The sequence below is a fragment of the Schistocerca nitens genome, chromosome 1 (genome assembly GCF_023898315.1).
Source record: "Schistocerca nitens isolate TAMUIC-IGC-003100 chromosome 1, iqSchNite1.1, whole genome shotgun sequence".
In the NCBI taxonomy this organism is placed as follows: Eukaryota; Metazoa; Arthropoda; class Insecta; order Orthoptera; family Acrididae; genus Schistocerca; species Schistocerca nitens.
The window spans coordinates 224,390,804-224,407,100 of NC_064614.1; the positions used below are offsets into that span (position 1 = coordinate 224,390,804).

The 16,297-nt window shown below is 43.6% G+C and overlaps 1 protein-coding gene across 1 annotated transcript in view; it reads left to right on the plus strand.

Annotated features, from left to right (window-relative positions):
* LOC126238244 (cadherin-86C-like) overlaps positions 1-16,297 on the plus strand; it is a 333,139-nt gene that overhangs the window by 172,868 nt on the left and 143,974 nt on the right. The window contains exon 9 of the mRNA XM_049947781.1: positions 11,464-11,554. Coding sequence (XP_049803738.1) covers positions 11,464-11,554 — 91 coding nt within the window. The remainder of the gene's footprint in view (positions 1-11,463; positions 11,555-16,297) is intronic.

Genomic DNA, 16,297 nt, shown 5'->3' on the forward strand with positions numbered 1-16,297 from the left:
ATGTATGCGGTGAACTGGGAGTGAACAAAAGCACGGTGAGTCGTTGAGCGAGGTGTCTGTCATTATCGCAATTACACTACTGGCCATTAAAATTGCTACACCACGAATATGACGTTCTACAGATGCGAAAGTTAACCGACAGGAAGAAGATGCTGTGATATGCAAACGATTAGCTTTTCAGAGCATTCACACAAGGTTGGCGTCGGTGGCGACACCCATAACGTGCTGACATGAGGAAAGCTTCCAAACGATTTCTCATACACAAACAGCAGTTGACCAGCGTTGCCTGGTGAAAAGTTGTCGTGATGCCTCGTGTAAGGAGGAGAAATGCTTACCATCACGTTTCCGACTTTGATAAAGGTCGGATTGTAGCCTATCGCGATTGCGGTTTATCGTATCGCGACATTGCTGCTCGCGTTGGTCGAGATCCAATGACTGTAAGCAGAATGCGGAATCGGTGGGTTCAGGAGGGTAATACGGAACACCGTTCTGGATCCCAACGGCCTCGTATAACTAACAGTCAAGATGACAGGCATCTTATCCGCGTGGCTGTGCAGCCACTTCTCGATCCCTGAGTCAACAGATGGGGACGTTTGCAAGACAACAACCATCTGCACGAACAGTTCGACGACGTTTGCAGCTGCATGGACTATCAGCCCAGAGACCATGGCTGCAGGTTACCCTTGTCGCTGCATCACAGACAGAAACGCCTGCGATGGTGTACTCAACGACGAACCTGGATGCACGAATGGCAAAACGTCATTTTTTCGGATGAATACAGGTTCTGTTTACAGCATCATGATGGTCGCGTCGGTGTTTGGCGACATCGCGGTGAACACGCATTGGAAGCGTGTATTCGTCATCGCCATACTGGCGTATCACCTGGCGTGATGGTATGGGGTGCCATTGGTTACACGTCTCGGTCACCTCTTGTTCGCATTGACGGAACTTTGAACAGTGGACGTTACATTTCAGATGTATTACGACCCGTGGCTCTACCCTGCGAAACTCAACATTTCAGCAGAATAATGCACGACCGCATGTTGCAGGTTCTGTACGGGCCTTTGTGGATACAGAAAATGTTCGACTGCTGCCCTGGCCAGCACATTCTCTAGATCTCTCACCAATTGAAAACGTCTGGTCAGTGGTGTCCGAGAAATGGTTTGTCGCAATACGCCAGTCACTACTCTTGATCAACTGTGGTATCGTGTTGAAGCTGCATGGGCAGCTGTACCAGTACACGCCATCCAAGCTCTGTTTGACTCAATGTCCAGGCGTATCAGGGCGGTTACTACGGCCAGATGTGGTTGTTCAGGGTACTGATTTCTCAGGATCTGTGCACCCAAATTGCGTGAAAATGTAATCACATGTCAGTTCTAGTATAATATATTTGTCCAATGAATACCCGTTCATCATCTGCATTTCTTCTTGGTGTAGCAATTTTAATGACCAGTGGTGTAGGTCGCACAGACCTGTACGATCTCCTACAAGCCGGCCGGCCGCACAGACCTGTGACTCCTACAATGTTGGGGACTTCTGCGTGTTCGTCGCCAGAAAAATGCTAATGAGCCTTCCTTCTTCATGACAACGTAATACCTCACAGAAGTCTGCGCACCCGATAGGAACTCACAAAATTTCATTGGACTGTTCCTCTTCACCCGCCCTACAGCCCGCACCTCGCACCTTCCGATTTCCATCTGATTGACCCAGTGAAGGATGCACTCCTTGGGAAGCAATGCGTCAGTGACGAGGAGGCTAATGATGCTGCAAGACGTAAAATGGTACCAGTAAGGTGGCGTAAGTCGTCGGTCAGAACGGGGATTATGTTGAGAAATAGGGTATTGTATTCAAAAGATCGGTGAATAATATGGTGTGTTGGAACCCTGAATAAAACCAACCTGGTTTCAGAAAAAAATGTGTTGTCTTACTTTCTGAACGTCCCTCGTATGTTACGAGACGGGTACCCGCCAGTATAAAAGGAGATGGGGAGTACTATGTAGTCAATAGGAGGCAGTAGCGGCACGATGGGTCGGTTAGGAGAGCTCAGTGACTTCGAATGTCGTTGAAAGTCATCTGAGTAACAAATCCGTAAGCGACATTTCGACCCTTCTAAAGATGCCCAAATCGATTATTGTTGACGTGACGAAGGAACAGCCACAGTGAAACCATTACTGTTAAGGGTGGTTGTAACGACTCGCATGAAATCAGAGGAATGAATGACTTGTGAGTTCAAAAGTGCTACCGTCAGTCCAGTTAGCACAATGAGAATGTGAAGGAAGTTGAAAAGAACAGGGAACAACGGTCAAGCAGTTTCTCATGAGCCACACATTGCTGTACTCAATGCTAAGCGATGCTTGACGTGGTGGAAATAGTGTTGCCACTGAACAGTGGATGTCTGGAAACGGGTGATTTGGAGTGACGAGTCACGTTATGTCGTGTGGCAATCTGATGGAAGGGTTTGGGTTTGACGAATACCTAGAAAACATCACCTGCCATCATTTGCAGTGCCAATAAATAGTCAACTACGGAGGAGGTGCTGTAACGGTATGGCTGTGCCACGGCAAAGTATTAGAAATAAAAAAATTACATTTAACCAATTTACTGAATAAAAATGCTAATCAAAGCCTTTTGATTAGATTTATAAAAAATTATAAACCTTGGTGCATTTGACAAGATTCGAAAACTCGACCTTCTACACGTCAATTTTATACACTAATCACTATGCTTCACCAAACTGTTGTATTTATGACTCTGGTGTCTCAACGGCAACAATTGACAGCCTTCAAAAATTCGGTTTCACGCAATGTCGTGCGAAGCTTGTCTAATGTAAGCCAATCTCGATAACTATAAAAACTGTGGTGTCACAGCCAGACACCACACTTGCTAGGTGGTAGCTTAAATCGGCCGCGGTCCATTAGTACATGTCGGACCCGCGTGTCGCCACTGTGTGATCGCAGACCGAGCGCCACCACACGGCAGGTCTCGAGAGACGTACGAGAACTCGCCCCAGTTGTACGACGACGTTGCTAGCGACTATACCGACGAAGCCTTTGCTCTCATTTGCCGAGAGACAGTTAGAATAGCCTTCCGCTAAGTCCATGTCTACTACCTAGCAAGGCGCCATTAGCCTTAGATAGCTTGTATCAAAAGAGTCTCACTTGTATCGCCACAATCTCCAGATGTCTCATCAAGAACGATGTATACAAAGGATGGATTAAAAGATAAGTACCAAAGGAGCTGCATACTTTTCTTATTAGAATTCACTACTTATCCTGTTCCAGAATTCACGCCCGTCTGCGTTAGATAGCGTGCATTCGGCCTCCTCTATCTACAAGGTGTTGGCACATTCACCAACACATTAAAAACTGTATAAATAACGCTGATTCGCGTCTTGTACGGAAGAATCCAGCAGTGTTTGGTTAGTACTGTGGACGAAATGTGCGCATTTCGTTAGCATCGTTGTGTATGTGAATGTATGTACACAGCGTCAAAGAAACTGGTATAGCCATTACTCACATACAGAGATATGTAAACATGTAGAATACAGCGCTGCGGTCGGCATCGCCTATATAAGACAATAAGTTTCTGGCGCAGTTGTTCGATCGGTTACTGCTGCTCCAGTGGCCGGTTATCAAGATTTAAGTGAGTTTGAACGTGGTGTTGCCGGTCGGTGTGGCCGTGCGGTTAAAGGCGCTTCAGTCTGGAACCGCGTGACCGCTACGGTCGCAGGTTCGAATCCTGCCTCGGGCATGGATGTGTGTGATGGCCTTAGGTTAGTTAGGTTTAATTAATTCTAAGTTCTAGGCGACTGATGACCTCAGAAGTTGAGTTGCATAGTGCTCAGAGCCATTTGAACCATTTTTTTTTTTTTAACCTGGTGTTACAGTCGGCGCACGAGCGATGGGACACAGCATCTCCGAGGTGCGACCATTTCACGAGTGTACCGTGAATATCAGAAATCCGCTAAAACATCAAATTTCCGACATCGCTGCGGCCGGAAAAAGATCTTGCAAGAACGGGACCAACGACGACTGAAGAGAATCGTTCAACGTGACAGAAGTGCAGCCCTTTTGATTTCAATGCTGCGTCATCAACAAGTGTCAGCGTGCGAACCGTCAACGAAACATCATCGCTATGGGCTTTAGGAGACGAAAGTCTTGATGACTGCAAGACACAAAGCTTTACGCCTCGCCTCTGTCTGCAAATACCGACATTGGACTATTGATGACTGTAAACGTGTTGCTTGGTCGGACGAGTCTCGTTTCAAATTGTATCGGACGGATGGACATGTATGGTTATGGAGACAAACTCATGAATCGATGAACCCTGCATATTAGCAGGGAACTGTTCAAGCTGGTGGAGGCTCTGTGATGATGTGGGGCGTGTGCAATTGGAGTGATACGGGACCACAGATACTTTAAGAGACGGCTCTGACAGGTGACACGTACATAAGCATCCTGTCTGATCAACTGCGTCCATTCAATGATAAATCAAGATCTTAAGCTGTCGACAGGCGTTGATATACATCAACGGGGACAGTTGAAAATTTGTGCCTCGACCGGGACTCAAACCCGGGATCTCCTGCTTACATGGCAGACGCTCTGTCCGTCTGAGCCACCGAGGGCACAGAGGATAGCGCGACTGCAGGGACTTACCCCGTGCACGCTCCCCGTGAGACTCACGTTCCCAACTTAATGTCCGCACACTACATTCGTAATGCCCCTGCCCACTACACTCATTACTCGGGGCAGACAATCTTACCGAGTCCCGTAAGAGCTCGGGCATTGCGTGTGCATCCGCACAGAATGGCCGGTTAGCCTTAACTATATGAAGATGGTATCTGTTCTTTCAGACATGTTCTTCTTCTGTGCGGATGCACACACATTGCCCGAACTCTTACGGGACTCGGTAAGATTGTCTGCCGCGAGTAATGAGTGTAATGGGCAGGGGCACTACGAATGTAGTGTGTGGACATTAAGTTGGGAATGTAGGTCTCACGGGGAGCGTGCGAGGGATGAATCCCTGCAGTCGCACTATCCTCTGTGCCCTCGTGGTTCAGATGGATAGAGCGTCTGCCATGTAAACAGGAGATCCCGGGTTAGAGTTCCGGTCGGGGCACAAATTTTCAACTGTCCCCGTTGATGTATATGAACGCCTGTCGACAGCTTAAGGTCTTGATTTAATTATCATTTCGTTCTAGAGAGCTGCACGATCACCGATGGTATCTGTTCTTTCGGAAATGTCCGAAAGAACAGATACCATCTTCATATATGCGTCCATTCATGTCCATTGTGCATTTCGACGTACTTCGGCAAATCCAGCAGGACAATGCGACACCGCACTCGTCCAGAATCGTTACCGTGTGGCTGCAGGAACACCTGTCTGCGCTGAAACACTTCCGCTGGCCACCAAACTCCCCACACAAGGACATTATTAAGCATATCTGGGATGCCTTGCAACGTACTGTTCAGAAGAGATCGCCACCTCCTCGTGCTCTTGCGGATTTGTGGACAGCCCTGCATGATTTAGGGTGTCAATTCCCTCCAGCACTACTTCAGACATTAGTTGAGTCCACGCCACGTCGTGTTGCGCCACTTCTGCGTGGTCGCGGGAGCCCTACACGATATTAGGCAAGGGTACCAGTTTCCTTGCTTCTTCAGTGTGTGTGTGTGTGTTTGTTGTTTTTGGAGCGAACTAATTGTTGTGCCAGCTTGGCAACGGCGAACGGTTCAGGCATGACGTTGAGCGCTCTGATTGGAGGAAAACAGCTACAACATGTGAAATGTCAACTACCAAGTAATTTTAATTGGGCTATAGTTCAGCACATTATAAGTTACAATTTGCTGCGGACTCGTACCTTGTGGAGGAGGTGTTCCATGTGTCGCCTTGACATGCTACAGTCGTCTCTACAGTGAGTTACGAATTCTTTGAAAACACCCTCGAATCATCTCCTAAATCTTGACAAAACCGTCAGTTCTTCAAGCATGTCAACGGGAGTGCCACACACTTCACTTTTGAAATGACCCTAGACAGAAAAATCCAGTGTCTTGAGGTCACTTGATCTTGAAGGAAAAGAATCGGGTGAAACTACCATACCTCTTTATTTTTTTATTCAACACTGACCTACAGAATTTTCCCTGCCAAGACAACTCAAACTTAACCTACCCATTTATTACGCACAATATACAAGCCCAATGCAATCTGACTGCTATACATTGACAATGTGACTTCCAGTAATTAACACAAAACAATGGCATTGAGTTGCAAGAAGTCCTATCAATAATACAAATCCAAAAAATACGAAATTAAAGAAATATGAAACTACCTCCAACTGTGTTAATTGTCTAAAGTCATTTCAATCGCGAATCCCAACAGTGAAAACCCCATTCTTTTCTTCAGTTACTTACCTCACAAAAAATCTTCATAACACGAACTACAGCAATTACAGAAAGTAGCCACAACAGCCAGCTAAATAAAAGGATTCTAACTACTGTAGACTGTAACTACTAGGAGGCATATGGTTAGCGAAAGAAAGATTATGTTGAAGAACAAACAATGTATTTAGAAAATTTTACCTTATTCATGTGACATCCAGTTCCAAAAATTATATTGTTGTCAATAATTCCACTGCCCAAGCATTATCAACCAAACATCCATCATCATACATTTCCTTGCGCATTTTCTTATAAACACATCATTTCCTCTCACTTTACAATGCGTGTCCTACCAACACAGAGTCTCCACTAAGAATATCATGTCCACACACTTCCATATCCACTCGCTAACTGTCAGTCCGTCCAACCACAGAATCTGTTGCCGAGGGCGCAGAGCGCTGTCAGCGATATTAACACAGTCTACAGCGCTGCCAACATACAAACAGGCTTTTTAATCCTGAGTTAATAACGAGAATCAAAAGCGATTCAGGGATTAGTGAACACAGGGTTGTCGTAGCGAGACTGAATATTGTAATCCCCAAATCCTCTAAAAATAAACGAAAAATATACCTATTCAAAAGAGCAGATACAAATTCACTTGACGCCTTCCTGAGAGACAATCTCCACTTATTCCAAATTAATAATATAAGTGTAGACCAGATGTGGCTTAAATTCATAGTACTAGCAGCAATTGAGAGATTTATACCAAATAAATTAACAAATGACGGAGCTGATCCTCCTTGGCACACAAAACGGGTTAGAACACTTGCGGAAACAACGAAACAAACATGCCAAATTTAAACAGACGCAAAATCCCCAAGATTGGCGATCTTTTACAAAAGCTCGAAATTTAGCGCGGACTTCAATGCGAGACGCCTATAACAGTTTCCACAACGAAACTTTGTCTCGAAACCTGGCAGAAAATCCAAAGAGATTCTGGTCGTATGTGAAGTATGTTAGCGGCAAGTAACAATCAGTGCCTTCTCTGCGCGATAACAATGGAGATACTATCGAAGACAGTGCTGCCAAAGCAGAGTTACTAAACACAGCCTTCCGAAATGCCTTCACAAAAGAAGACGAAGTAAATATTCCAGAATTCGAATCGAGAACAGCTGCCGACATGAGTACCATAGAAGTAAATCTCTTCGGAGTAGTGAAGCAACTCAAATCACTTAATAAAAGCAGGGTTGCTTTCGGAGTATGCTGCTGCATTAGCTCCATACTTGACAATCATATACAACCGTTCGCTCGACGATAGATCCGTAACCAAAGACTGGAAAGTTGCACAGGTCACACCAATATTCACGAAAGGTAGTAGGAGTAATCCACTAAAATACCGGCCCATATCGTTAACGTCGATATGCAACAGGATTTTAGAACATATATTGTGTTCGAACATTATGAATTACCTCGAAGAAAACGGTCTATTGACACACAGTCAACATGGGTTTAGAAAACATTGTTCCTGTGAAACACAACCAGCTCTTTATTCACGTGAAGTGCTGAGTGCTATTGACAAGGGATTTCAGGTCGATTCCGTATTCCTAGATTTCCGGAAGGCTTTTGACACTGTACCACTCAAGCAACTCGTAGTGAAATTGCGTGCTTGCGGAATATCGTCTTAGTTATGTGCCTGGATTTGCGATTTCCTGTCAGAGAGGTCACAGTTCGTAGTAATTGACGGAAAGTCATCGAGTAAAACAGAAGTGATTTCTGGCGTTTCCCAAGGTAGTAATATAGTCCCTTTGCTGTTCCTTATCTATATAAACGATTTGGGTGACAATCTGTGCAGCCGTCTTCGGTTGTTTGCAGATGACGCTGTCGTTTATCGACTGATAAAGTCATCAGAAGATCAAAACAAACTGCAAAACGATTTAGAAAAAATATCTGAATGGTGCGAAAAGTGGCAGTTGACCCTAAATAACGAAAATTGTGAGGTCATCCACATGAGCGCTAAAAGGAACTTGTTAAACTTCGGTTACACGATAAATCAGTCTAATCTAAAAGCCGTAAATTCAGCTAAATACCTAGGTATTACAATTACCAACAACTTAAATTGCAAAGAACACATAGAAAATGTTGTGGGGAAGTGTAACCAAAGGCTGCGTTTTATTGGCAGGACACTTACAAAATGTAACAGCCCTACTAAGGAGACTGCCTACACTACGCTTGTCCGTCCTCTTTTAGAATACTGCTACGCGGTGTGGGATCCTTACCAGATAGGGCTGACGGGGTACATCGGAAAAGTTCAAAGGAAGGCAGCACGTTTTGTATTATCGCGAAATATGGGAGAGAGTGTCACAGAAATGATAAAGGATTTGGGTTGGAAATCAGTAAAAGAAAGGCGTTTTTCGTTGCGACAGAATCTTCTCACGAAATTCCAGTCACCAACCTTCTCCTCCGAATATTTTGTTGACACCGACCTACATAGGCACGAATGATCACCACGATAAAATAAGGGAAATCAGAGCTCGTACGGAAAGATATAGGTGTTAATTCTTTCCGCGCGCTATACGAGGTTGGAATAAAAGAGAATTGTGAAGGTGGTTCGATGAACCCTCTGCCAGGCACTTAAATGTGATTTGCAGAGTACCCGAATAGATGTAGATGTGCACAAGCTGTACTCGAACCATCCATATCGGACCATACTGGCTCGTTGCATGCCACGTCAGCAGCAAAATGTGCCTGTGCCCCATCATATATGTATCACATTCTCCAACGTTGACAAAGATCTAAGGTGGGCCTTGGGTGAATTTTGAGCCCCCTTACATAGGGGCTTCATCGGAAAGTTTACATCTCAAATATATTTGTCTTAGCTAGTAAAACATTTCATACTGAAATTGGTAGCAGTTTGTAACCATGGCAAATATGTGACAATCACAAAAACACCGCGTGATTTCAACGCTGGGCGTTGCGGTTTTCACTTCCATCGCAGAAGCGTCAAGAGAAGAGATGAGATGTGGGTAAGAGGAGGGGGGGGGGGGGGGGCACGATCTTCTCCTCGTGTGACCCATCCACTGTGATGTTGGGCAAATTTATACTGAAATTTGGTGCCAATATTACATCTTTAAACTACCTTACACCTCACATGAACTTTGAGCTAAGGTCATTTTTTTTTTTTCACATGTGCCGAGATCTTGCTGTTTGAAGCATCATCGAGCCCGAAAGTGACGTCACAGGACGCCACGTTTTTGCACCATTACAGATGAATACGAATAGCAGTGCCTGTGTTGTTCCGACTGCGATGCAACGTTAATTCGGACATGCACGCTTGACCGAAGGAGCAGGCACTGCGGTGACTACAGACCTGATGAAATAATGGAATGTATTCGCAGATGTGAATATGGGCCACCGTCAGCTGTATCCTCTCCGCCAATTCATTTATGTACACAGAGAACAACAGTGGTCCTATCAGATTTCCCTGGTGTACATCTGACGATAATCTTGTCTCTGAAGCCGGCCGAAGTGGCCGTGCGGTTCTAGGCGCTGCAGTCTGGAACCGCGAGACCGCTACGGTCGCAGGTTCGAATCCTGCCTCGGGCATGGATGTGTGTGATGTCCTTAGGTTAGTTAGGTTTAACTAGTTCTAAGTTCTAGGGAACTAATGACCTCAGCAGTTGAGTCCCATAGTGCTCAGAGCCATTTGAACCATTTTGAACCTTGTCTCTGATGAACACTCACCGCCGAGGACAACATCTGGGTTCCATTACTTAAGAACTCTTCGAGCCACTCACATATCAGTGAACTTATTCCATATGCTCGTGCCTTCGATACCTGCCTGCACAGGGGCACCGCGTCAAACGCCTTCCGGAAATTAAGAAATATGGAATCTGCCTGTTGCCCTTCATTCATAGTTCGCCGTATATCATGCGAGAAAAGGGCAGTCTGAGCTTCGCACGAGCGATGCTTCCTAAAACCACGCTGATTCGTGGACTTAAACTTCTCAGTCTCAAGAAAGTTCGTTATGTTCAAACTGGGAATATGTTTAGGGATTCTCCAGCAAACCGAAGATAGGGATATTGGTTTTTTCAGACGCTGTTCACTCCCATTATATACCCTTTCAGGCCTAGTAACAACACCAACGCATCCTGTCTGCCATTCTATCTGTAATTTACATTCCCCACAATGGCGTGTAGGTGTACGAAGTTACACCGACATCCGACTATGTCTTCTGGGTGATTCATTTTTCTTGTCAGACGGTGTGCCTATATTGCGCCTATCGGACATTCGCCAGTATCGATACATGCAGTAGTCGGTAGCGTAGTAGGTCTGTTAATAACACTGCGATCGGAAGCACGTTATCTACCGACTCTCACACTACTGAACAGTATTTGCGGGCGTTTCAATTGTTTCTCTGGCGTGCCTGTGATAAAAAGTGGAGGGAATATGTGCTGTCGCGGTAGCTTTCACGACTCGCGTGCATACGATGAGCCTAGCGTGATAATGGGTTCGTATTCAATCACACAAACATACCACTACACTCACACATACATTTATATTATAGCACAGAATATAATACACTGGCTGCCGGCCGGTGTGGCCGTGCGGTTAAAGGCGCTTGAGTCCGGAATCGCGTGACCGCTCCGGTCGCAGGTTCGAATCCTGCCTCGGGCATGGATGTGTGTGCAGTCCTTAGGTTAGTTAGGTTTAAGTAGTTCTAAGTTCTAGGGGACTGAAGACCACAGATGTTAAGTCCCATAGTGCTCAGAGCCATTTGAACCATTTTTATAATACACTGGCTAATTATAATAACAAAATAATAGTAATAATAATACCTCTACAACGTGCTGCAGTAAGATCTGTGTTGTCACCGGACTAATTTTATCATATTGACATTAATAAACCTATTGTGGAACGTGTAATATATAATGAACACAGGGTATTTTAAGATCAAGAAGAAGGAGGCGGCAGTACAATCGATTTGGGTGAATATTTACTTGAGCCACCATGAATGTGGAAAATCATATAGTTATTGTGTATTCTGTCTTTTTTTTTAATGTAACGTGGCTCTTTTTTTTTTTCTTGTCAGATTTGTGACTCGTATACCTGAAAACAGCCCTCAAGGGACCACTTTGCAATTCGATGACGAATATGTGACAGAAATCAGGGACGATGACATGGTAAGTAAGTATCACTGTACTGATAGTAGAATTTCAATAATATAGTGAAATAACTGTTAGCAGTTGTAAATAGGGATTTTCACATCGTAATGTTGTAAATGAAGCATGTCTTGCCCCTGATACGTGCTGTATTACAATTATATGTAGCAGTTATTTTATTTTCTCCATTTTTCTGTCCTGTGTACCGTACTTATTTATGTGTTGCTCTAGTAATAAAGCATCCTGTCTCCATTAAGACAATACAGAGTTCAGGGCCTATATTATGTAATATTCTCAGTCGAACGTTTAATACATCTTTAATTGATAGTGTTTTACCAATCAAATTAAAATAAACTATTGTTAGGTCAGTCTAACAAAATGTTGGCCCACACACATCAACAATCACCAACCAGTCTCAAGCCTATTTGATAATGTTAAATACTCAAGAATTGTCACCCGCCTTTTCAGTAATACAGTTTTTAAATTGTGAAATATCATCAGTTGGGATTCTTCTGCGAAATTATCGAAGGTATTCCATGGTGCTTATTATAATTTTCCAATAGTAGAATTACGTTTTTATGGAGCACGTGGTTCTGCAGATTCCCACCTTAAAAAACACGGTGCAGGAAATTTTTACACTAGGATGTGCACAAACGTACGCCATACAGTCTTGATGGGAACAAATCACAATGTGTATTTCGCAGGACCTATTACTGTCTTTGCTCTATGTTAATTATTTATCATTTATTTAAATCATAAGGCAGAATTAGTCGTTTTGCATACGATACAAGCATTATTGTAAAAGAAACACGTAAACAAAAAACAGTAAATGAGTTTTTTTAAATTATTAACGGTTATACATAACTTTCAAAAACCACAGCTCATCCACTTTCTTACTGTAAAAAAAAAGAAAAGAGAAAAAAACGACCTCAATATTAACGTACTGCATCAACAAAAATAAAGAGTAAAAGTTTTTGAGTTCTTGGATGGGCATATCGATGAAAATTTAAGTTGAAAAAATCATATATACCTGCTAAAAGGAACATGTGGTTCCTGAAGAGGGGCAGCAGCCTTTTCAGTAGTTGCAGGGGCAACAGTCTGGATGATTGACTGATCTGGCCTTGTAACATTAACCAAAACGGCCTTGCTGTGCTGGTACTGCGAACGGCTGAAAGCAAGGGGAAACTACAGCCGTAATTTTTCCCGAGGACATGCAGCTTTACTGTATGATTAAATGATGATGGCGTCCTCTTGGGTAAAATATTCCGGAGGTAAAATAGTCCCCCATTCGGATCTCCGGGCGGGGACTACTCAAGAGGACGTCGTTATCAGGAGAAAGAAAACTGGCATTCTACGGATCGGAGCGTGGAATGTCAGATCCCTTATTCGGGCAGGTAGGTTAGAAAATTTAAAAAGGGAAATGGATAGGTTAAAGTTAGATATAGTGAGAATTAGTGAAGTTCGGTGGCAGGAGGAACATGACTTTTGGTCAGGTGATTACAGGGCTATAAATACAAAATCAAATAGGGGTAATGCAGAAGTAGGTTTAATAATGAATAAAAAAAATAGGAGTGCGGGTTAGCTACTACAAACAGTATAGTGAAGGCATTATTGTGGCCAAGGTAGACACAAAGCCCATGCCTACTACAGTAGTACAAGTTTATATGCCAACTAGCTCTGCAGATGATGAAGAAATTGATGAAATGTATGACGAGATAAAAGAAATTATTCAGGTAGTGAAGGGAGACGAAAATTTAATAGTCGTGGGTGACTGGAATTCGTCAGTAGGAAAAGGGAGAGAAGGAAACATAGTAGGTGAATATGGATTGGGGGGAAGAAATGAAAGAGGAAGCCGCCTTGTAGAATTTTGCACAGAGCATAACTTAATCATACCTAACACTTGGTTCAAGAATCATAAAAGAAGGTTGTATACCTGGAAGAATCCTGGAGATACTAATAGGTATCACATAGATTATATAATGGTAAGACAGAGATTTAGGAACCAGGTTTTAAATTGTAAGACATTTCCAGGGGCAGATGTGGACTCTGACCACAATCTATTGGTTATGAACTGCAGATTGAAACTGAAGAAACTGCAAAAAGGTGGGAATTTAAGGAGATGGGACCTGGATAAACTGAAAGAACCAGAGGTTGTAGAGAGTTTCAGGGAGAGCATAAGGGAACAATTGACAGGAATGGGAGAAAGAAATACAGTAGAAGAAGAATGGGTAGCTTTGAGAGACGAAATAGTAAAGGTAGCAGAGCCCGGGGCCTTGTTTCGACTCAGGTCTTTCAGTGCTCTGTCAAACTCTTCACGCAGTATCTTATCTCCCATTTCATCTTCATCTATATCCTCTTCCATTTCCATAATATTGTCCTCAAGTACATCGCCCTTGTATAAACCCTCTATATACTCCTTCCACCTTTCTGCCTTCCCTTCTTTGCTTAGAACTGGGTTGCCATCTGAGCTCTTGATATTCATACAAGTGGTTCTCTTCTCTCCAAAGGTCTCTTTAATTTTCCTGTAGGCAGTATCTATCTTACCCCTAGTGAGACAAGCCTCTACATCCTTACATTTGTCCTCTAGCCATCCCTGCTTAGCCATTTTGCACTTTCTGTCGATCTCATTTTTGAGACGTTTGTATTCCCTTTTGCCTGCTTCATTTACTGCATTTTTATATTTTCTCCTTTCATCAATTAAATTCAATATCGCTTCTGTTACCCAAGGATTTCTATTAGCCCTCGCCTTTTTACCTACTTGACGCTCTGCTACCTTTACTATTTCGTCTCTCAAAGCTACCCATTCTCCTTCTACTGTATTTCTTTCCCACATTCCTGTCAATTGTTCCCTTATGCTCTCCCTGAAGCTCTCTACAACCTCTGGTTCTTTTGGTTTATCCAGGTCCCATCTCCTCAATTTTCCACCTGTTTGCAGTTTCTTCATTTTAATCTACAGTTCATAATCAATAGATTGTGGTCAGAGTCCACATCTGCCCCTGGAAATGTCTTACAATTTAAAACCTGGTTCCTGAATCTCTGTCTTCCCATTATATAATATGTCTAATACTTTCCAATATCTCCAGGCTTCTTCCATGTGTACAACCTTCTTTCATGATTCTTGAACCAAGTGTTACCTATGATTAAGTTATGCTCTGTGCAAAATTCTACCAGGCGGCTTCCTCTTTCATTCCTTACTCCCATTCCATATTCACCTACTACGTTTCCTTCTCTTCCTTTTCCTACTGTCGAGTTCCAGTCACCCATGACTATTAAATTTTCGTCTCCCTTCACTATCTGAATAATTTCTTTTATCTCATCATACATTTCATCAATCTCTTCATCATCTGCGGAGCTAGTTGGCATATAAACTTGTACTACTGTGGTAGGCGTGGGCTTCGTATCTATCTTGGCCACAATAATGCGTTCACTAAACTGTTTGTAGTAGCTCACCCGCATTCCTATTTTCCTATTCATTATTAAACCTACTCCTGCATTACCACTATTTGGTTTTGTATTTATAACTCTGTATTCACCTGACTAGAAGTCTTGTTCCTCCTGCCACTGAACTTCACTAATTCCCACTATATCTAACTTTAACCTATTCATTTCCCTTTTTAAATTTTCTAACATACCTGCCTGATTAAGGGATCCTCCTGCCACTGAACTTCACTAATTCCCACTATATCTAACTTTAACCTATTCATTTCCCTTTTTAAATTTTCTAACATACCTGCCTGATTAAGGGATCTGACATTCCACGCTCCGATCCGTAGAACGCCAGTTTTCTTTCTCCTGATAACGCCGTCCTCCTGAGTAGTCCCCGCCTGGAGATCCGAATGGGGGACTATTTTACCTCCGGAACATTTTACCAAGAGGACGCCATCATCATTTATCCATACAGTAAAGCTACATGCCCTCGGGAAAAATTACGGCCGTAGTTTCCCCATGCTCTCAGCCGTTCGCAGTACCAACACAGCAAGGCCGTTTTGGTTAGTGTTACAAGGCCAGATCAGTCAGTCATCCAGGCTGTTGACCCTGCATCTACTGAAAAGGCTACTGCCCCTCTTCAGGAACCCCACGGTTGTCTGGCCTCTCAACAGATACCCCTCCGTTGTGGTTGCACCTACGGTGCGGCTATCTCTATTGCTGGGGCGCGCAAGCCTCCCCACCAGCGGCAAGGTCCATGGTTCATGCTAGGATTACCGGCGTGATTAATGCACAAACAATATCTGACCGCTATCCTGTGCCAAACTTGCGGGATTTTACAAATGTTTTATCTGGGGCTACGATCTTCATCGTAGCGTAGAAGGGCAGCACGTTTTGTATTATCGGGAAATATGGGAGTGTCACAGAAATGGTACAGTATTTGGGCTGGACATCATTAAAAGAAAGGCGTTTTTAGTTGCGACGGAATCTTCTCACGGAATTCCAATCACCAACTTTCTCCTCCGAGTGCGAAAATATTTTGTTGACACCGACCTATATAGGGAGAAACGATCACCACGATAAAATAAGGGAAATCAGAGCTCCTACGGAAAGACATAGGTGTTCATTCTTTCCGCGCGCTATACGAGATTGGAATTATAGAGAATGGTGAAGGTGGTTCGATGAACCCTCTACCAGACACTTAAATGTGATTTGCAGAGTATCCATGTAGATGTAGATGTAGATGTAGTCGACTGTAGAAAAGCTTATAACCGGATTTCCGTCACTGAAAAAGACATTCCCAAGATGGCTGTGTTAACACCTTTCGGGCTGTATCAA